Below are 22,928 nucleotides of genomic sequence, written 5' to 3'. Positions count from 1 at the left end.
TGACCACTTAGTATCTTTTAAAAGAAATGGCAGGCTTGAGAAAAATGGGCAGAGACAAATTGGATTTTGAATGCATCTCTATTTTTTTTCCTGCTTCCCCTTCAGGCACAGGTTCTTTTTCTCCTGATGGGATCTGCTGTCAGAGAGCTTTGGTCAAGGTGTACATTTGATCTTCTCCCACGTCATCTCTCACACTTCCTATATCTGCCAGAGGGTAAATTATTTACCAGTGGCCCCATTTTGGAAAATTATTTGTATTATCGGGAAGGTTTAACAAAGATGTCAGGAAATAGACTGGTTAACAATAACTTGGTGTTTACTTTCATACTTTTGGATGTTCTTTGTAGTGAGGCTGCCTTAGAAAACAGCCCACGATGAGGAAATGTGGCTCAGGTCAAATTTCAGTATTTCTTGGACATCCAGCTAAATAACCCATGAATAACACTAGTTCTAATACAAATCATTATGTTTTACAGGGTAGTAATAACTATCAATGTAAACCAAAGTTAAATTTATGAAATTCTTGCTGTATATTAGAAGTTGTGTCACACATACATGCAATACACCATTTAAATATATGATGATATTTCAAAAAGTTTGTGCTAAAATGGAATGGGAAGTTTATTTTGGTTCAAAACACTTGGGAAATCCATGTGTAGTGTTTTCATAATATGCATATTTCATGTACTTTTCAAAGATCCTTCATCCAGTCCTCATGTTAACTGTATAAGGGTATTGCTGTATCTGTTTTACAAGAAATCTGAGATTAGGTGACTTTTCAAGGTTACAGAATTGTAAATGTTGCATTCAGAGAACATCTAACTGCAAAGTAGAAGTTCTTCAGCCTATGTTCCAGAAGAAATGATTATCAGCTAACAGGGTTTATGTCACCTGGGCTAGGCTATGGTGGCCAGTTTTGTCAAGTAATGGTCTAGAGGTTACTGTGAAAATATTTTGTAGATGAAACTAACAGCTATAATCATTGACTTTTTTAAAAAAATTTATTTATTTGAAAGGCAAAGTCACAGAGAGAGGGACACACACACACACACACAGAGAGAGAGAGGAGATCTTCCATCCACTGGTTCATTCCCCAACTGGCCACAATGGCCCAGGCTGGGCCAAGCCGAAGTTTCTTCCTGGTCTCCCAGGTGGGTGGCAGGGGCAGGCACTTGAGCCTTCTTCTGCTGCTCTTCCCAGGCCTTTAGCCGGGAACTGTAGGGGAAGTGGAGCAGCTGAGACAAGAAACAGCACCCACATGGGATGCTGGTGTCACACGCGGCAGCTTTACCTGCTATGCCACATTGCTGGCTTCGATCGGTTATACATAAAGGAGATTACCCTGATAAGGAAGATGTAGATCCTCCTGTCAGTTGAAGGCCTTAACAGGGGAAATAGGTATGCCAGAGAAGAAATATTTCAGCCTCAAGACTGTAAGTTAGAAACCCTACAGGAGGAGTTTCCAGTGAGACCACCCTGAGAATTTTGAAATTACCAGGCTCCACAATTATAAGCGTATTCCTTAACATAAAGCAGAATCCATATAAGATGTATACAAATGTGTCTAACTTCTGTTTCTCTGTAGAACCCTGACTAATATTAAGGGCATTCACAATTTCTCCAACTTACATTATGTACTTCGCTAACCCTTAAGGAAGGTTGTTGGTCTCAAACCTACTTGAAACAGACTGTTCTGTAAAAAACAAAACAAAACAAAAACCCAAAACCCACAACATCTTATCATGCTCCATAGTGACTCATGCTGGCCACTGTAAAACAAAGAAATCTCTTTGGGTGCACGTTTCAGAAATACTAGACTCTGCTATGCTCTGACACTATATATACTTTTAACATTTCAGGCAACTTCAAGGGTATCACCTTGGGTTTCAAAGAATTAATAATCACCCCTGGCCTACTGCCACTGACCTGAGTCTCTAAACCAGTTCCTCCATCCTCCTTGATCAAGACTCAATTGCCTTCAGTGAAACCTTATTTCGTTTGAATACCTCCTGAGAGTATTTAAGTATTGTATATTTTACTTTCCTAGATGAACTTTAAATTCCTTGCCATTGGAGAAATGCCAAGGTTCTATAAGCAATCTTTGTACTGATGAGTTGAGATATAAAGAGATTCACTCTTCCTTTTTTTCTTATTTGAGTTCTGACCTAATTAGAATTAATGGTAAAATATAGGATGCTCTATTAATTTGAATTTCAAGTATACAACTCATAGTTTTTTTGGTATAAAATGCTACAGGAACCTACTTACAACAAAAATGAAGATGTTTGATTGCATGGTTAAGATGCTCACATCCTGTACTGGAGTATCTGGATTTGATACCTGGCTCTGCTACTAACGTCAGCTTCCTGGTCATGCAGACACTGGGATGTACCAGTGATGGCTTAAGTAGTTGAGTCCCTGCCACACAATGTGGGGGACCTGTATTAAGTTCTTAACTCCTGCTTTCCACCTGGCTTGGTTCTGGCCATTGCAGGCATCTGGGGAGTAAACCAGAGAATAGAAGCTTTTTCTGTATTTCTGTTTATCTCTGTCTCTTGCTTGCTTTCTCTTTTTTCTCTCTCTGCCTCTCAGACAGAAAGTTTTAAATGAGTGAAAAAATTATCATTTATTTGAATTTTAAATTTTACTAGGTGTGCTGTGCTTTTTTTTTTTTTGCTAAACTAGGCAGTGATTAATAGTAATTGAACAGGCCAGTGCCGCGGCTCACTAGGCTAGTCCTCCACCTAGCGGCGCCTGCACACCGGGTTCTAGTCCCGGTTGGGGCGCCGGATTCTGTCCCGGTTGCCCCTCTTCCAGGCCAGCTCTCTGCTGTGGCCTGGGAGTGCAGTGGAGGATGGCACAGGTGCCTGGGCCCTGCACCCCATGGGAGACCAGGAAAAGCACCTGGCTCCTGGCTCCTGCCATCAGATCAGCGCGGTGCAGCGGCCGCAGTGCACCGGCCGCGGCGGCCATTGGAGGGTGAACCAGCGGCAAAGGAGGACCTTTCTCTCTGTCTCTCTCTCTCACTGTCCACTCTGCCTGTCAAAAAATAAAAAAAATAAAAAAAATAGTAATTGAACAATAAAATTACAAAGTAAATTAACTAGGAGAGTAAAGCATCATATTTTCCGTTGATAAATTAATAATATTCATATAATACAATATTCATACAATAATAAAGTCAGAGTTTTGACTTTAATACTGAAGGGACTATTAAATACATTATCATAAAAACTGACATAAAGAATTCTGGCTTTTCCAGGTGACATGATTCCACAGATAATTTACTCATATTATTAAGCAAATAGCAGATGACTATTTTTAAGCTTAAAACTAAGACTTTGAGAAATGGGGGTGTTCATTTGTCGTGGTGGGTAACACACCAGGTAGGACACCCACTTTCATATCACAGTACCTGGGTACAAGACTTAGCTCTGGCTCCTGATTCCAAAGTTATGCTAATGAAGACTCTCAGAGGCAGCAGTGATGACTCAAGTAATTGGGTCCCTGGCACATACATTAGAAATTTGAATAGATTTTGGGCTCCCAGCTTTGGCCTGGGCCAGCCACTCCAGGCAGTTGAGAGCATTTGGGAGTTAGTCAGTGGCTGAGATCTCTCTCTGTGTCTTTTTTCTTCTCAAATTAATAAATAAAATGATTAAAAATCATCAAAATTATGGAAAATAGTAATTGTACAAAATAAAATAAAACAATATTACCTGTAATCTTTTGTTTGTTTGTTTGTTTTTGACAGGCAGAGTGGACAGTGAGAGGCAGAGACAGAGAGAAAGGTCTTCCTTTGCCGTTGGTTCACCCTCCAATGGCCGCCGTGGCCGGTGTGCTGCGGCAGGCGCACCACGCTGATCTGAAGGCAGGAGCCAGGTGCTTCTCCTGGTCTCCCATGGGGTGCAGGGCCCAAGCACTTGGACCATCCTCCACTGCACTCCCGGGCCATAGCAGAGAGCTGGCCTGGAAGAGGGGTAACCGGGACAGAATCTGGCGCCCCGACCGGGACTAGAACCCGGTGCAAGGTGGAGGATTAGCCTAGTGAGCCGCGGCACCAGCTATCTGTAATTTTAATGCATATATATATTACTAACGTTTGGGTGTACTTCCCATCAGTCTTCTATGTGTGTGCAAGTGTGCATATGTGAGTGTGTATGTATATTTACACAAAATGGAATATACTTACATATGTGTGGAATGCAGAATTGTTACCACATTTTCTTTACGGCTTTCTAAAACCTCCCTAGCTTTGAAGCCTAGAGTGTTTACTCACTTTTGAATCCTTAATACCAATCTGTGATTGGCAATGTCAGCATTCAATAGAAACTGCTCAAATGAATGAAGGGAGAGTTATTATAAAATGATGAGTGGGAGAAAAATTAGAGAAACTAAATGACTGCTCCCCAAGTGGCTACAATGGTACTTCATTCAAGCTAGTATCCAGTAATTGGCACCAGTTTCAGTGCTGACACAAGATACAATGAGTAAACACCAATACCAAGTACTGTTTGCAACAATAGATTTTTGAACAATATGAACAAATAGTGTCCTAGTGATCTTCCTAGATTTTAATTGATTTTGATGTATTTCTGTGTTAATTTCTCTCAAGGCATTGAGTACTTTAAATGCCCATACAATATAAATTTTGAAACTGTAAATTCTTCATTTAGCAGAAAATGATTGGCATCCTCCTTTGTCCCAGCAACAGAACTCATAGGTGGGAAAAGATGACATGATTTTTGCACTAGTAGAATTCAAGTTTTATGGAAATTAAATTGTTTAATAAATAAACGCAAAATATTCAGTTAAACATACAAAAAATAAAGCAAGATACTATGGAGGATAATCACAAGAAACATAATTTGGTTTCGAGGCTCCATGAAACCTCCCGTGAGACAAAGATGGTTGGTAGTAGTATTTTTGATAAGGAAATAATAGCACATACAACACAAAGGGAACAACACAGCAAACGAAACTGAAGTGGGGAAGAACTTGGTTTATTGGAGGAATTGTAGGACTGATGTGACTCAGCATGTAGAAATTTAGAAAGGTAGGAGACCACCTCAGGAAATATACCTTAGGTTACACTAAAGATTTTATATTTAGTTCTAAGGACTTTCTAAGGAAAGTCATTTCTTCATTGTAAATGACTAACGATAGAACACTCAAAAAAAAAAAAAAGTAACAACTGCATAAAATGATGTGCTATAGATAATTTAAAGCTCAGACTAAACATAGTGCATTAAGTGGAAATATAAAATTCTGTAGTCCTTTATATGAAAACATTGCCTAGAATTTCAAACAGAACACCTAAATTTTCACTTAGAAAACAGAAACATGTCTGACTTTTAAAATTTATAAGCAAAGATGGAAAAGATTTCAATTTACAGCTTTGGTGATTATGTCACCTGATGTACCATATCAGTACTTTTTTCAAATATTTCATTAAATATTAATAAGCCTAAATCCCATTTTTAACTTCTTTCTTAAGAGTTTTATATCTATATAAACATCCATTATGAATTCCTTTTGATAATTACAATGGCAATAATATTTTTAAAAACTAATATCTGGAAAATTACTGTAAGTGAATCAATCTATGAGACAAGGAGAGAAAATTTTTACTTTATATTTTGAAAGGTTTATTTATTTATTGGACAGGCAGAGTGACAGAGAGAGAGGAGGAGAGACAGAGAAAGAAATCTTCCATCTGCTGTTCACTCCCCAAATGGCCTGAATGGTCGGGGCTATTCCAGACCAAAGCTGGATCCAAGAACTCAACATTGTTCTCCTGTGTCAGTAGTAGGGGCCCAAGAACTTGAGACATACTCAGCTGCCTTCCCAGGAACATTACCTGTGAGTTGGATCAAAGTGAAGAAGCTGAGACTTGAACTTGTACTCAGATAAGAAATGTCAGCATGGCAAGCAGCATCTTAACCTGCTATGCCACAATGCTGGATCCCAGGAGAGAAAAATTTTAGGGGCAACTTGTAAAAACTGTACTGAAAGCTATCTCTCCAGGCCGGTGCTATGACACAGTGGGTTAACGCCCTGGCCTGAATCGCCGGCATCCCATATGGGTGCCAGTTCAAGTCCCAGCTGCTCCACTTCTGATCCAGCTCTCTGCTATGGCCTGGGAAAGCAGTAGAAAATGGCCCAAGGACATGGGCCCCTGAACCCATGTGGGAGACCTGGAAGAATCTCCTGGCTCCTGACTTTGGATCGGCACAGCTCTGGCTGTTGTGGCCATCTAGGGAGTGAACCAACGGATGGAAGACTTCTCTCTCTTTCTCTACCTCTCTCTGTAACTCTTTCAAATAAATAAAATAAATCTTAAAAAAAAGAAAGCTATCTCTCAAGTTACAAAGAGTAGAGTAAAATTAATAATTGAGGTACAGAAAGAGTGAAAGTTGGATGATGTTTTGAAATCTGCGTCAAGCTCAGAGCAAAAAGCCTATTCACCTACACCAGCTTTGAAAGCCAAAATGAAAAACATACCAGTTTGTAAACAAGTACATGAATTAACTTATTTAATTCAGAGCAAGTGATTCAACCAAATTAGAAAACATCCAAAAACACCGGTCAAGAGAAGACTAGATATGAATCATAACAGAGCAAATATCAGAGTTAGAAAACTCAGGACCAAAGAGCTAAGACTGCTACCATTTACATGTATGTGTAAACTTTAAAAGTCAGATGTCAGAGAATATTTTGCAGTAAAAATGCCATAAATGCACTGTGTGATACAGTTTCCTGCTCTAGTGAAAACTTCTTTTAATTTCAAATGTTTTGGTTAACAAAAAATATTTGCTAAAGACACAAAACTTGTTGAGTGTACGTATAATCTACACAGTGTGTGATCCTTGAAGACCAGTGAAGGATCCCATCTATAAGTGAGGTAACAGTGACAGTAATAGGACCCCTGAGAAGAATCCCTTCATTTTAAAACTTGGTCTCTCCTTAATCCACTACTGTATTCTATGTTTGTGTTCTTATTGCACCATTAGAATTCCAGGGGAATGTGGACCAAATACAGTGTCTGTGATATATTAGGTAAATAAAAAGGCGATTAGTGGATAAATGAAAGTATTGATCTTTTATTGGTAATGGAAATACTGAATTTAGAACAGAGATCCTCATAATAACTTCCTCATTCCTGCACATAATAATAATTATTAGCATATTGCATATAAGTGTGGGGCATTTGTTATAAGTAAAGAAACAATATTAATATAGTATTATCAAATAAAGTCTGTGGTTTATATTAAAGATCTCAAGTTCTGTTGTACAGTTCTGTGGGTTTTGACACATGCGTAATGACATGTATTCATCATTACAGTATCTTACAGGACCATTTCATTGTCCTAAAAGTCCTTATCCTTCACGTTCTACCTATTCAACCCTACCCATGCCTACTGAACCTTTGTTAACCATTTATCTTTTCACTGTGTATAGGTTTGCCTTTTCCAGAATGTCATACAACATGCAGATTTTTCAATTTTCCTTTAGTCTTTTGTAACTGGATAGTTCAGTTTTTAAAAAATACATTTCTGAATTATACTCCACTGGAAGAATATACAAATATCTATCCACTCACCTATTGCAGGATATCTTGACTGCTTCTAGGTTTGGGCAAGTATGAATAAAACTCCTATAAATAGAGTGTTCCCAATTTTCCTTGTTATCCTTCACAGAATTGTTGTTATTAATTTCATTTATCCATGTACTATCTACAACCAGTATATTATTTTCATTATTATTTTTAACAAAACATTACTCATTAGATAAATTTAAAATGACAGAAATAAAACATTTTATTTTATGTTCATGTATATCTACTCTTAAGCCCTTCTTAATGAAAGTTTCTAATCAGTATCATTCTCATAACTAAAGAAATTTTTTCTTATCCTTTTTAATGGTGTATTTATTTAATTGAAAGTCCAAGTTACAGAGAGAGAGGGAGAGGAAGAAATAGAGGAAGAGGTCTCCCATCTGCTGGTTCACTCCACATATGGCCACAAGGGCTAGGGCTTGGCCAGGTAGAAGCTAGGGGCCAGGAACTTCCTCTGGGACTTCCACATGGGTGGCAGGAGACCAAGCACTTAGACCATCTTCTGCTGTTTTTCCAGGCCATTAGCAGAGAGATGGATGGGAAGTGGAGCATCAGGGAGTTGAACCAGTATCTATATGGAATGCTGGCATTGTGGGAGGCAGGTTTAATGGCTCCGCCACAATGTTGGCCCTTAAAGAACTTCAGAAAACATCTAGCAAGACAGGTCCACCAATGACAAATTCCCTCCACCTATTTTTGCCTGAAAAATTCTACTTCTTCATTTTTGAAAGATAATTTCAAAGGATGCAAAATTCTAAGATATTTTTTCTCCCAACACTTTGTTTCACCCTATTCTGTTCCTGCTTGCATAAATTCTGATGAAAAATCCAATGTATTCTTATCCATATTCCTCTAGAGATAAGGCTTCCTAACCCTACCTGAACTCTTTTCGAGATTCCACAGATGAATGTTTTTTGGTATTTATCCTATGTGTGTGTTTTTTTTTTTTTTTTTGAGCCTCCTGGATCTGCAGTTTTGTGTCAGTCATTAACTTTGCAACATTCTATTATTTTTTCCAATATCCGTGTTGTTTCTTTATATCTTTCTTATACTTCCAGTATTCTCATTACACAAATATTATGTCTTCTTTTAATTGTCCTGAAATTCTTGGGTATTTCATTTCTTTTCATTCCTTTTTTTGATTTTGTATATTTCAGTTGTGGAAGTTTTCATTAATGTATCTTCAAGCTTATGGCTTTTTATTTGAAGATTTATTTATTTATTTGAAAGTGTTACACAGAGAGAGAAGGAAAGGAAGAGAGAGACAAAAAGAAAAAGAAAGAGGTCTTCCATCCGTTGGTTCTCTCCCCAATTAGCTGCAATGACCAGAGCTGCGCTGATCTGAAGCCAGGAGCCAAAAGGTTCTTCTGGGTCTCCCACATGGGTTCAGGAGCCCAAGGACGTGGGCCATCTTCTACTGCTTTCCCAGGTCCTGGTGGAGAGCTGGATTGGATGTGGAGCAGCCAGGACTCTAATCAGCACCCATTTGGGATGCCTGAACTGCAGGCGGTGGCTTCACTTGCTATGCCACAGCGCCGGCCCTTGCTTATGGCTTCTTTCATGGCTCATCTAAAGCATTTTTCATTTCTATTACAGTGTCTGATATCTAGAATGCCATTTAAATTATCCATCTGTTCCAGCATATTGTTATTTTTCATTAGAGTTCTTAACAGATTAAACATAAATGTTTTAAATGATCTATCTGATAATTCCAAAATCAAGGTCATGTATCTTGTTCTGGTATTTTCTTTATCTCATCCATCTATTTTTTTCTTGCCTTTTAGCAAGTTCTATAATTTTATTTTGGTTGAAAACTTGGCATGAGTTAATGGGTAAAAGCACTAAGGTAATGAGGCTTTATTATGAGGTCTCATGTTAAACAGAGTAGGGATTGCAATGCATCTAATGACTGTTGTAGTTGTCAGTGCCAGGAGCTTCAGTTTCCTCTACTTTGCTTATTGAGTGTTTTCAAAAATTTTTGTTGACTCTGACTTCCCTAAAAACTCTTTATTAAATAGAGTCCATGTCTTCAATCTCTCTCAGTTATAATCCATTGTTTTTATACTGTAACCTTAAGTATTAGGATGGGTAAGCATTCTGTCTTCTTAAATTTTAGATTTTAGTGCACTTGATGTTCTGGGCTATGACCTAGAGAAACAAACATTCCTTAACCTTTTTTCCCTCCTCTTATATGATACAGAAAGACTAGAGGGACTGGAGTTGCCTGATTCTCCTTCTTCCAGGTAATATAGGGTGCTGCTAGAATAGTTTCATTTGGAGGGCAGGCCTCTGTTACTTATCTCTGGACATATTTCAAAATGTTAACTAAAAACAGTAGAAGAATGGAAGGATTAAGACAATATACAGAAAATAATAAAACTGACCAGAGTTAAAAACCATGGTGCTAAAAAAAGCAAATTGAGTAGCAATATGACATAACAGCTTAATTCAAGGGAAAAAGATCAAAGATTAAAAAGAAATACAAATTCAAAAGTATAGTAGAATACTTTTTACTAAAATTATAAATAACAATTAATTTTCAAGTAAAAATACATCTTCTCCTTCTTGAAAAATTGGTATGGAAACATAAAGGCCAAGTCATCATTTGATCATGTTCAAGGCCTACCAAACATTTTACGAGTCTCCAGAGAGGAAAATCAACTGACTTAATGGTGAAAAGTAATTGGGCAGGCTTCAGACTTTTCCACTGCAATTGAGTGCCAGAGTACAATGAAGCAATGTCTCAATATTGGAAGAAAAAAAATGTGACCCAAGAATATCCTACCAAAAATTTGTCCTTAAGAGTAAAAAAAATTTAGAGACAAAGAGAACATAGGACATATCAGAAATTTTGGGGAAAAATCCTCTGAAAATAAATAAAGTTCTAGAGTTTTATCAAAGGGGTACATGTGAAAATGTGTCAGATATGGTAAAAGAATAGATACTCCATATTAAATATTATTAGGTGAATATATATGGTCAAACATTGGCAATACAGCATTGTATAATGGACACAGAATGTTCTGGACTAGATCCTCATAGTTTCAGCTTTGGCACTTTCAGTTGTATGTTCAATTGAGAATTATTAATAATTACTCTTTTTAAGGTTATTTTTGAGAATAAATGTCTGTAGTATGTAGATGAAAGTGCAGGTGACGTAGAACTCTTATAAGTATGTTTACTAATGCAAGCAAACACCATGCACATAGATATAGGAAAACTTTCTCAGTTTCTGCAAAGTTAAAGCATAATCAATTGGAAAGTGGGATGAATTATAAATGCAAATAAGTATTCTAAGTCTGAAGTACTTAAATTGATTTTGCTTCCTCAATGTTTTTCATGATTAGTCTTTAAGTTAATAGATATAACAATATAATAATATTTTGTATAATAAAACACCAATTCCTTCAATTAATTTTTCATATTAAATATAATTAGTTAAATGTTTTAAATTATGTCATATCTTATAATGTTATTGATATCTAACTATCTCTATCACCTCTTTTTAGCTATAACTTTGCAAAGAAAATAATATTTGGAGAGATAAGCATTTAAGTGATCACTTGTCTTTTTTTCAAAACAATTATAATCCTTGAATTTTTATATGATGATGCATGTGACTTATACTGAAACAACAACCATTTTCTTAAAAAGGTAATCAAAATTCAAATAGAATGGAATGATTAGAGTCTAAATTATAATAATAAAATGAGTACTAATGGTGGCTAATTTTAATTATTATTATTTATTAACAAGGGTTAATTTGAAAAATGAATTGGAAAACATAGTGTACCTTAGATATACATGAAAAAAATTTAACATCATTACAATATCTTTCTTATCAATTTGATCAATTGTAACCAATTAATTTGGAAGAAAGATAAGAATCAGAACCATAGTGTAAGAGTCTTCAGCTCAGTCAAAATTGGTTTCCGGAAGGCCATGTGCTAAGGTTCAAAGACTTCTGATACTGGTCATTTGCTTATCCTTCTTCTACTAGTCCCTGTTGGGAACCTCTCTGTGTTACATTTGGCCTAAAGTCTTAGTCATTTATTTATTTATCAAATGCCTACAATTTATTATAGGCTGAGATGACAGCGATAAACAAAACTGATAAGTCACATTGTCATAGAGATAATATTATGGTGGAGGAAACAAATAAACTAATAATTTAGGCAGTCATATCAGATTGTTTGAAGTGTTATGAAGAAGTTGAACCTATTTTAAATGTAGCAGGCAGGAAAGGAAACATTTGAGCTGAACTTTGAGGTGAAGATTCAGCGAATTTGGACCCTGAGGGCCCCATCCTGATTTCTTTTTCCTTTGGAGTGATAAATACGTGGTTTGAACTATATTTTAGACTTTTGGAATGAAGAATTTCCCTCTTTCTGTTTATAGTTAACCTGGGGTGTAGCCACCTTCTCCAGTTTAAAGTCCACCCGAAAACAATACCAACCAAAGGAAGCTCTCTGGTAAAAGAGAAAATTCTACTTTTCAGTTAGTTAGGTCAATGAATTCCCTTTTCCTTAAGACAGTTTGATTTTGGGGTTTTTATACTGCTAAACAGAAGTGATCGTAAATGGTATCAAAGTTTCCTCAGATTTTCATAAAAAGTCCTTATCATACATCATGGTATGTGACAAAACAAAGTCTTTGCAGTAAATTTTAGAAATAAAATCCTACTTCAGAAGACCTATGGACAGCAGTTTAAAAAGTGTCCCTGGATAGCTGGTAGTTAGCTAGAACAGAAAGTAGTAATTAAAAATAAAAAGGGGCCGGCGCCGCGGCTCACTAGGCTAATCCTCTGCCTTTGGGCGCCGGCACACCGGATTCTAGTCCAGGTCGGGGCGCCAGATTCTGTCCCGGTTGCCCCTCTTCCAGGCCAGCTCTCTGCTGTGGCCCCGGAAGGCAGTGGAGGATGGCCCAAGTGCTTGGGCCCTGCACCCCATGGGAGACCAGGAAAAGCACCTGGCTCCTGGCTCCTGCCATCGGATCAGCGCGGTGCGCCGGCCGCGGCGGCCATTGGAGGGTGAACCAACAGCAAAGGAAGACCTTTCTCTCTGTCTCTCTCTTTCACTGTCCACTCTGCCTGTCAAAATAAATAAATAAATAAATAAGAAAAGGAAAAATGGAATTCGTTTGGCATCTAAGTCAACAACCGACCTTGTGCATATTAGAATAGTCCAAGAAAAAGCACAGTGGTTAGTAATTAGTTATTAATCCATTAATTCACTACCAATTAATTTTTCTATTGATTGGTTCAAAGAGCAATGAGTGTGAATTTGAGGCCAGGGACTTTATTTTATGACACTGAGGACACAACTGTGATTCTGACCAGAAAAGTCTATACATTATGGGGTTTACTTTGACTTACAATAGATACATTCTATATGAGAACAGAAATATATGACAGATTGTGGCAAGTGCCATGAGAAAACAAATGGTGGTGAGGTAGTACTGTGTCATGGGAAGGAAGGAGATCTACTTAGGTGTGGAAGGGGTAAAGGGAAGCTTCTTTGAGGTGATATTTGTGCAGACATTTTATCAAGTAAGGCAGCCACCATAAAACGTGGGACATAATGACTAAGTGTACCACTATGAGTTAACAATGATTTGGCACCATTCCATGACAGGAAGGTTGACCACATGTCTGTAGCACAGAGACTGAGAGAGTAGTGCTGAATCTCAGCTTGGAGAAGCAAGCAAGACCCAAGTCCAGAGGGAGCTCTTCAGACCACAGCTTAGAAGCTTTCATTTTACTCAGAGAAATATGAAGTTACTGAACATAGTTTCAAAGGAAACTATACATTCATGTATATTTGGATATATTCATATATTTATATATTGATATTTTTTTCACTGTTGCTGCCAGCAGAATGAATGATAGAAGGACAAAAAATGAAGCAAATATATATATATATATATATATATATTCGTCCAGGTGGGAGATAATGGTGAAATGAAATGCTTTTACAGTAGAACTGACTTCTTTGGTTAGATTAGTTGAAACATATGTTAATCCATTTTCTATTGCTCTAACAGAACCCATGAGACTGGATAATTTATATACAGCAGCTCATTTAGCTCATGGTTGTAGAGGTTAGAGGCCCAAGATCAGGTGTCTGCAATCACTGAGGGCCTTGTGCAGCAATGTAACTTGGCATCAAAGCAGAAGGGCCAGTGGACATATGCACAAGTGTCAGAACACAAGAGATAGCCTCGCTTTATAACTTGGTCCTGTGGTAGCTAATCTCGTCCCATGAACACTGTGTTAAGCCTTCTTAAAGTCCTGATCATCTCTTACAGTTCCTGCTCTTTCCCAACACTATTGCAATGGCAACGAAGTTTCCAGAACATATATTTTTAGGGGACACACTCTAATTGCACCAGAGGAGAAACATTAGGGGAAAAGAAGCAAACAATCCCAATTTTAAAGTTATGGTCCTGTGCCAACTAGAGATCTGATATCATTTAATCACTGTTACCAGCAGAAAGAAAACAAAACTTACAGTGCATCCGATAGCCATCATCCCAGATATATTGTTATCTTCCAATTAGACATCCAAGTGAAGGTGCCAAGTTCTAAGTAGACAGTGGCATACAGGAATCTGGAGGTCAGAGTGAAATAGGGGGATGAGAATGCAAAGCTGGGAGAATTTAAGCAGAGAGGGGTGCCGTGGTGTTGTGGTTAAGGACACAGACTCCGTGGCTGGACCACTTCATCTTTTATTGTGACTCTTATTCTTGTCGTCACTTACTCCTCTTGGGCCTTAGCTTCTTGTATAAATAACAGTAATAGGATGTCAGCCTTATAGTAAGGATTCAAAAATACAAGTTAAATGCGTACTCATCCTGCAAGACCCCAGGGAGAGTGGGGTGAAGGTGCTCTTCCACAAGAAGCACCGGGGACAGGCTTCGTGAACATGTCCACTTCATTAATGACCATGTACAGTTTTTATGGGCAGGCAGAAGGGGTGTAACTAATTCAGGGCAACACTGACTCTATAGGACAGAGCCAACACTGGTGCCAATATGCCTCTCCAAAGAGCTTAAAGGTCCCATAACTAGGGTAGCTTTTCAGGTGGGCCTGGGCCACACCTGGGAGCAGTTTAGCTGATTGGCAGAAGGCAGGGGTGGGGGAAATATCCCTAGGGCTCCCGCCACCTGCCAGCAGCCAGTCTGTGGGGTCTCTCCCAGGAGGGCGCCATGCCCTCTCAACCTCCTGCATGGGCAAGGCAGGCAGCCTCACAGGATCACCCACAGTAAAATTAACATTATTATTGTTTTTGTTGTAATGATAGCATAGAAACAGATGAGGTCACCCAAGGAGAAATGTCAAACAGAAAAAAGACTAAAACTTAAGGCACTCCAAAATGTAGAGGCTGAGTGAAGAAAGAAAAGGCAAAGAAATAAACCAATAAAGCATAGACAATAAGGGAGGAGAAAACCACCTCAAAACTAATACACAGTTGGAATTAATTAAGTCAAAGCCATAACACTAGACATACAGGGACCAAACAGCAGTGGAATGAAGAATGAATGGTAACAGAGCAAGCAAATGCTCCCAATGCATGCCTCTAATTTGAGATTTTTTTTTATAAAAGGTGACATAAAATGGGAAAGTAGATGGGTAAAAATGTTGTCATCAAAGGCTATCGTTTTAAAAATGTAATATAACTGCAACAATCAAAATTGATGGATTTTTCAAACTGCATTGAGGGGCCGGCGCTGTGGCGCAGCGGGTTAACACCCTGGCCTGAAGCGCCAGCATCCCATATGGGCGCCGGTTCTAGTCCTGGCTGCTCCTCTTCCGATCCAGCTCTCAGCTATGGCCTAGGAAAGCAGTGGATGATGGCCCAGGTCCTTGGGCCCTTGCACCCGCACCCGCGTGGGAAACCCGGGGGAGGCTCCTGGCTCCTGGCTCCTGGCTCCTGGCTTTGGATCGGCGCAGTTCTAGCCGTTGCGGCCAATTTTGGAATGAACCAGTGGATGGAAGACCTCTCTCTCTCTCTCTCTCTCTCTCTCTCTCTTTCTCTCTCTGCCTCTCCTATCTCTGTGTAACTCTGACTTTTGAATAAATGGATAAATCTTTTAAAAAAAAAACTGCATTAAGTCTGTAGATACATTTTCGATTCTAGAGTGATTTCATGTAATTTGATTTGTTTTTATTTATTTTCTTTAGAGGTAGCATGTATTTTCTAAATTGCTTCTATATGCCATTTCCTATAAATTTTCATTCCATTTCATTCAGAATAACTGCCTGGAGGTGGGGTGTCGTAGTATAGTAGGTAAAGCTACCACCCGTGACACTGGAACAAAATAAGGCAACAGATTTGAGTCCTGGCTGCTCCATTTCTGACCCAGCTACCTGCTAATAGCCTGGAAAAAGAAGCAGAAGATGGCCCAAGTACTTGGGCTCCTGCTACCCTTGTGGGAAACCCAAGAGAAGCTCCTGGCTCCTGCCTTCATCCTGGCCCAGCCCTGGCAATTGCAGCCAACTGGGAAGTGAACCAGCAGATGTAAGATCTTGTTCTCTCTCTCTCTCTCTCTCTCTCTCCCTCCCTCCCTCTCCTTCTTTCCCTTCTCCTCCGTCTTTCCCCCCTCTCTCCATAACTCTTTCAAATAAATATATCTTTTAAAAAAAGAATAACTGCTTAAACCTTTGCCCAAAGCATATGGTTATATTCATGTAATTGATCTAGTAGAGGATGAGAAACTAAGGATGAGATAACTGAATATACATAGACCCGAAAAGAATAAAAGGAATAATAGTTCAGATAATAAACATTTATTGTTATTTATTGGATGCAGGTATGTGTGGTTCTATTTGATGGTGGAAGATGGAGTATTTCACAGATGAATTCCACCTCTTCAGTGAAAAGAATATAGGATGTTTGAAGACAGAGGGCATGTTACAAAATAAAGTAGTCATCTTGGTGATGGAAAGGGAATTAACATCAGGAACAGATTACATTTGCCAGCCAGGGATGAGGCTTATCTTCAATAATTTAATGTGATTTTTATCAGTAATACACAGGCTATCAAGATGCAGGAGAGATATTAAGGAGTTACACTCAACCAAAGCTGAGAATTCCCCTATGAGGTGATAGAATGGATAGTGAAAAATGCAAATGATTACAGTACCCCACCAGTAAATGTTTTACATTGCTTACCTAGCAGATGTGACTGTGATGTGGGTAGGAATATGGTCACTTTACTCTATATAAGAGGATAAAGCAACTACCAAACCACAATGGCAGACAAACTGTTCACATGATCCACATCAGAGGAATATGTGTGAATGGCATGAGGGGGCCAGAAACCAAGAGATCAACAGTAAGAGATTGCCAGGAAGATCAAGCAATTGACAACAGGGAAGGGAACTCAGGCAAATGTCATGAGTTTCAGAATGGATAAAGTTTTTCAAAGAGTACAGAAAAGAAATCATTTGGAAGAGAATATTTAGAACAAAACAAATCCCACCATCTTAGATTTACATCAGTGAGGAACAACTTTAAAGGGGCCACAGCTAAAAACATTTGTCATTTATTTTAAGTAAAGTGGGTAAAGGAAAATCTTCCCAAAATAACAGAGGGCAAATATAAGTTTGTAGACAGTGTATCAATGTGAAAGATTCTGGCATAGGTGGGAAGAATTACATACAATTAGGGAATAGAGGCAGCATATTGCATACGGCTTTATGATGATTCTGGTAAACTTTAAGAGTCTGCCTGTTGTCTATGAGGCAACATGGGGTTCATCCTGATAGTTCATTACAGGAAGGCAGCTAATCATTGAAGATAATAGTTCTGTTATTTATAATTGTTGGAGTAGCATATATAAACCCTCCTGTAGTTCTTAATGATGTGGCATTTTGGGTCTGGGGGCAAGACCAGACCACAGCGGTCTGTCATCACAGTGACTGCTGCTCTCTGCTCATCATTGCTGCAGAGCAAAGAGCAACTAAGCATTAGGAGACTGTGCTTTGTTTAATATTAATTTTATTAAATCAAACAGAGGATTCTTTGTAGAGTTGTGGCAAAAATGTCTTGTGGCTTTATAGGGAAAACACACTGAAGACTCAGTTACTAGATAATGCAACTAGTCATAACAGCCAATCCCTGGAGAATCTCTGATAACCAAGCTTGAATTCTATTAAAAAATTATCATGAGACCAGAAGATATTTGCCAGGAATAAGAGAGGCTGGAACTGGTAATTAATCCTTCTTCACTGTTGAATGGTGATTAGGTCCTCATGAGATTGTTACAAAGCTGAGCTCTAAAAGTTGAAAATAGATATGGAAATGTTGGAAAGAGTCCAAAGAAGACTAAAGGAAATCATTTAACATTAATTTTTATAAGGAAAAGTGAAAGTCTTATGTGTCTGGAAGAAGGAAATGTTCAGGAGTGATAATTTCTGATTTCAAACCTATTCTAGGACAAGTAGTTGGTATTTCAGTTTTCATGAAATTTGGAATTCAACTGTATTAGCAGATAGTCTTTAGAAAACTAGGGAAAATGCATTTAAACACCAATGGTTCAACAAAAGGCAGTATGAACATATTATTCCTGAAAATGGTATTACAGGTTCAGCTAGAGACTTCCAGAAAGTGAGGGGGTAGGCAGGGATGAGGGACTCTATAGGATGACAATGTGTCTCTTGACAATGTGTACACAGAACAAAATTCAGTAATGACAGAAGAAGAAAGGTTAGCCATTTCATGGATATTGTATTAAGCTATTTTTTATCCCAAAGCACCTGAAAAGACCTAAAACCTGGTGACAGATAAATGTGTCTTGAAATAGAATCTTAACTGAGAGTTACCGCTACCTTTCTTTGCGTCCTTACATCTTGCAGAAGCACTCAGTAATGTCTGGAGCCTGAACCAGAGAAACTCCAGTTTGGTTTCCCTTTTCTTTGTATCACATATGATGCAAGGTCATTGAATGTCTAGGTCTTAGTTTTCTTATCTGGGAATAATGACAACCACTCTGGTTAAGATGCTGAGAGACTTGACTGATGAAACCAGCTGACTCACTGTGGGACTTTGCTGCTACATAGAGCCAACATCGGGACTCGGCTTCAGGCCTCCTCCTTCCAGTAATGATTGCCCAAGTGGCTGGATGCTGCATGCATCTCAAAGAAGTAGTATGATGAAATGTGACTTGCAGGATAAAAGGAAGACATGCCTGTCTCCAAGATGTCCTCACTATCTTTGAGACATCATGGTAGACTTTGTTATCTTACCCACTCTGTTTTTGTTCTGTATCAAATTGGTCCTGAGAAAAAAAAAATACATAGGAAGAGCAAATCATTTGGATGCAGGATCGGTTCATGAAGATGATGAACGAGAATGCCCTGAATAGATTGGAGGGACAAGCCTTTCTGGGAAAGAAAGGTGGAGTGCAGCAGAAAAGGAAGGGAGAAAGTCCTAAAACAGACCTTCTACTCCCCATCACAGTGCTCAGGAGCAAGTCTGCTTTCAGGATTCAATATAGTTATTTACTTCTTATCATGAAGGAAAAATTCTACGTGCACAAGTAAAAACCAGACTCCCAGATGGATGTAAACCCACCAGAATGCAAGATGCAAGTTTTGTCTTTCTCAGGAATTTTCACAGTATAAAAGTGGGCAACAGAAATATAATACATATTTTTTTCTCTATATACCAGTGATAAAGTTGTTTCAGAAACCAGGTCAGTACTCAGAGCCTAAAAGAAATCTTGTGTTATGTGGGATAATTTTTTACCGTAATTTGATTTGTCTCACTCTGATAGATAAAAGAATGAAAAAAGGCCCTATTTTCACCAGAACACTCAGATCATACATAACTTCAAGACACAACTTTTTAGAAATTTTTTATGCAATGCATTCATTGTTCACTGCTGTCAAAGCATTTCAAGAAACCAGAATAATTTGAATATCTTTCTTTTTTTACTTACCCAATATTAAACAGGTAAGGCTTTTGCAACTGTTCTTAATTTTTATGAAAATTAATGAAAAGTGAAAGAGCAATTTAAAGCATGCAAGGTTTGGTGAAATTATTACTTATTAGAACATTACTGAAGTATCTATATTTAGTAACACTGCATGCATTAATATATTTTCTAAATTGGTGAATTTGTTATAGATATGTTAAGATCAACTACTTCCACTTAAAAATTTTGAGGTGACACATTGGCAATTATAATTCCACTCACATAATTTCAAGAGCTTTATATATTATGTAATTTGGATTTTACTGTTTAGTTTGGGTGACTATAAAATGATTTGGGGTTTTTAAGGACTGAGAAATATTGCTCTAGGTTAGTTTTTGCAAACAGAAAGTTGAGTGTTATAAATTCCACCTCCCACAGACCAGAATTCACATCCATTGGTCAGGGGCAAATACCACTGGCTCTGCGTGCTCAGTCACTTTGTGCCATTCCACCAAGTCGGAGCCAAAGGTAAGTTTTTACACTTGCTTTCTTCTTGGGTCAGAGTTTTTTTTTCCTACTATAACAACCTTTAAAAAAATTATTCAACTCATTTTAATATAGCCTGGTGAACTTTGATCTAATGGATTTGGTTTAATTTTGCAATTGACTTTATATTTATACTATTCTTGGAAAATCCAAGATTATGAATTAGCTTAGGAATAAATAACATACAGCAAAACAGCTGATCATAATATTCATGACAGAAGCCAATAAAATTATGGTAGTTTCCAATAAATGCTTTAAATCAAGAACACTGATGCAGGCCATATACTGTGCCAATATAGACAGGCACTATTGATTGATATTGGTTGAAAAATTAGGCAAAAGGAAAACATAGAGTTACTGCATGTGCTGAAAAGTAGTCTAATGATCATATAGCATCATTCATTTAGAAAGTCTTTTTAAGCTAAATATTTTAAAGTCAAATAAATGTATTTTCAAAATATTGTAGAATGGTATAAAATAAACAAGTTCAAAGTGTTAACTAAGAAACTACATTAAGACTAACAAAATGTCTTGAGGAGAGAAACAAAATTTTTAAAACTACATATAGATAGATGTTCTTTATCTTTTTAAGGTTCACAAAGACAGTCTTATTATTGATAGCTTTAAGGCTTATGCCAAATACAACTCTCTGTCTCTCTCTCTCTCTCTCTCTCTCTCTCTCCACATATGTGTGTAGCCATTTATAAATAATAAAATACATAGTATAAAGTGAGAAAAAGCATAACAAGTGCATAATTTCTTTGAACAACTGAAGTTGCCAAAGATTTAAAAGGAAAATATTTTGTTAGGTTACTGGTGGTCACAGTTAATGCTTCCCACTTGAATATGGGAGAATGATTCCTGGAAGATTTGCAAATCAGTGTTTTATTAAATAAGACTTTGTTGGTTATTGCCTAGAACAGTTCCAAATCTGCAATCCTGCAAAGACTTAGCAAAAGCAAGTGAAATGCAGGCTTAGCTTATCCAGTGTGAATAAAAAATTTATTTGAAAAAAAGCATAGGAAGGGATAAAAAGGAGCTCCTTGTACTGCTTCTTATTCTCAGAGGAATTTCATATCCTTCTGCCTAAACATACTCCATAAAGACGTTCTTTCAAGTAACTGGAGGTCATTTTGTCTGCCAGTGCATTCAAGTTTAAAAGTAATATGTATCATGAATCCCCCTTTATATGGGAGCAGAGGCACCAACAGCATATGGAGTGTTCTTAAAGTAAACACAAGCAGTGGATCCAAAATACAAAAGATTTTAAAATTGCATGTGTTAGATAAAAAGTTTTTCCTGCTCAGCATATGGTCACTAGATAATTATTTTGATTGGACCAACTTAATGTTTAAAATAAAACCTGAAGAGGTTTTCTTTCTCCCATCAATTAATATGTGCTCAAAGGAGTACATAAATAATTAACAAAATTACCAGATCTTGATGGAGTCTTTCAAAAACACGATGTTATCATGGAAAACAAAAATTGTGCTTATTACATTATTTAAAAGAAGGATTGTCCTAATCTCACATGTGTGCAAATCTTCCTCACAGGAAAATTTGACAAATAATGCCCTTTGAACATTTATTTGTATTGATTCTCACTTTAAACTTTAGATGGCTACTAAAAGTTAAACAAAATACTAAGAAATAAGGGAAAATGTTCTTTCTGCTTTATTTTTGTTAAGAGCACTCTAAAAAATATTGCAGGAAATATTAATTTGTGTACATATTAAGTTATATTTGTATTTCGATACCCAAGGATAAGAAAGAAGTAACAATGGGAAAAGTTTCATTACTTTGTTCTGAAAAAAAGCCTTAGTCTTGAATATGCATGAGATACTTATGAGTCATATCAATATCCAACTCTATCTCAGCTCCCTTACCTGTAAAATGGTGTGACATTCGGAGTCATCATCATCCTCATCATCAACCCTATAAACCAGAGCTGATATAAGAATATCAATGCTCATTAAATAGTAAAACTCTTATGATGAAAAGATTCATAAATAAGGGTATCGAAAATCTTTCTGCATCCGATTTTTTCTATTTTTGTCTATAACATGAAATTTCTTTTTACTGTCATTAAAATACCCCCTGTAAAAATGTGGATAGATTTGGGAGTTAATTTGACCATTTAGTATCAATGGCCCTCAAAAGCCATAGAGTTCTATGTGTTAGGTTTATAAATTATCCTTGTAAAGAAACCTGCCAGATTTAGTTTCTTGAAATTGATGTTGATTTATCATTCTTATTTATTGCAAACTATTCATAAGCTATTATCAATTAAATATTTATACATTTTTATATTCTATGATTAGGAAGTTTGAAAAATGAACATTTTAGCAAGCCTTATTCTGGGACTTGTCTTCTTTGATGCTGCTGTGACAGCCCCAACTCCAGATTCCATCAACTATGACTCAGAAACCTATGGTGCCACCTTGGAAGACTTCGATAACTTATACAACTATGAAAACATACCAATTGAGCAAGCTGAGGTAATTGATTCCACCTGTTATTGGGAACACTGAACTCTTTGGATGAAGGATAATTTGGATTTATTCTTTTCAAAATAATTTTATCTTAAAATTGTCTTTTTAACCTTCTCTCCAGATATGTTCAATCTTTTGAAGCTTAACATTGGAAGTATTTTTGCTTTCTTTCAGGTCACTCTATTTCTTCCAAATCTCTTCAGAAAATTAAAAAATGTGAGTTTCTGTCAAGTTAGAGTACAGAAAATTAAAAGGAAAGACAATGAAAAGGAAAAGGAGAATTCAAATAATCCACATGCAAAGATGAGGAAAGTCTGGGTTAAGGGAAAAGCTATGATATTAAAATAAATTAC

The 22,928-nt window shown here is 37.3% G+C and overlaps 1 protein-coding gene and 1 long non-coding RNA gene across 5 annotated transcripts in view; one reads left to right on the top strand and one right to left on the bottom strand.

The window, feature by feature from the left end:
- LOC127491050 (uncharacterized) overlaps positions 1-22,928 on the bottom strand; it is a 331,646-nt gene that overhangs the window by 34,797 nt on the left and 273,921 nt on the right. Inside the window, exon 4 of one of the 3 annotated variants that reach the window (XR_016216248.1) lies at positions 14,128-14,226. The exons of the other annotated variants lie outside the window; for them this stretch is intronic. This is a non-coding gene — a long non-coding RNA (uncharacterized LOC127491050). Of the gene's footprint in view, positions 1-14,127; positions 14,227-22,928 lie in introns of those variants that run through there. 3 annotated transcript variants of the gene reach the window in all.
- The window catches only part of EPYC (epiphycan), a 37,161-nt gene continuing 32,961 nt past the window's right edge, over positions 18,729-22,928 (top strand). The window contains exons 1-3 of one of the 2 annotated variants that reach the window (XM_070052689.1): positions 18,729-19,315; positions 19,976-20,065; positions 22,405-22,581. In XM_070052689.1, coding sequence (XP_069908790.1) covers positions 22,417-22,581 — 165 coding nt within the window. In that variant the 5' untranslated portion in view covers positions 18,729-19,315; positions 19,976-20,065; positions 22,405-22,416. Of the gene's footprint in view, positions 19,576-19,975; positions 20,066-22,404; positions 22,582-22,928 lie in introns of both variants that reach the window. The other variant, XM_070052690.1, reaches the window with a different exon arrangement.

Source organism: Oryctolagus cuniculus, chromosome 11, assembly GCF_051225735.1.
Source record: "Oryctolagus cuniculus isolate XC-2025 breed Fujian yellow rabbit chromosome 11, ASM5122573v1, whole genome shotgun sequence".
In the NCBI taxonomy this organism is placed as follows: domain Eukaryota; kingdom Metazoa; phylum Chordata; class Mammalia; order Lagomorpha; family Leporidae; genus Oryctolagus; species Oryctolagus cuniculus.
Note: the sequence above shows the minus strand (reverse complement) of the source record. Positions and strands in the feature narration are given on the sequence as shown.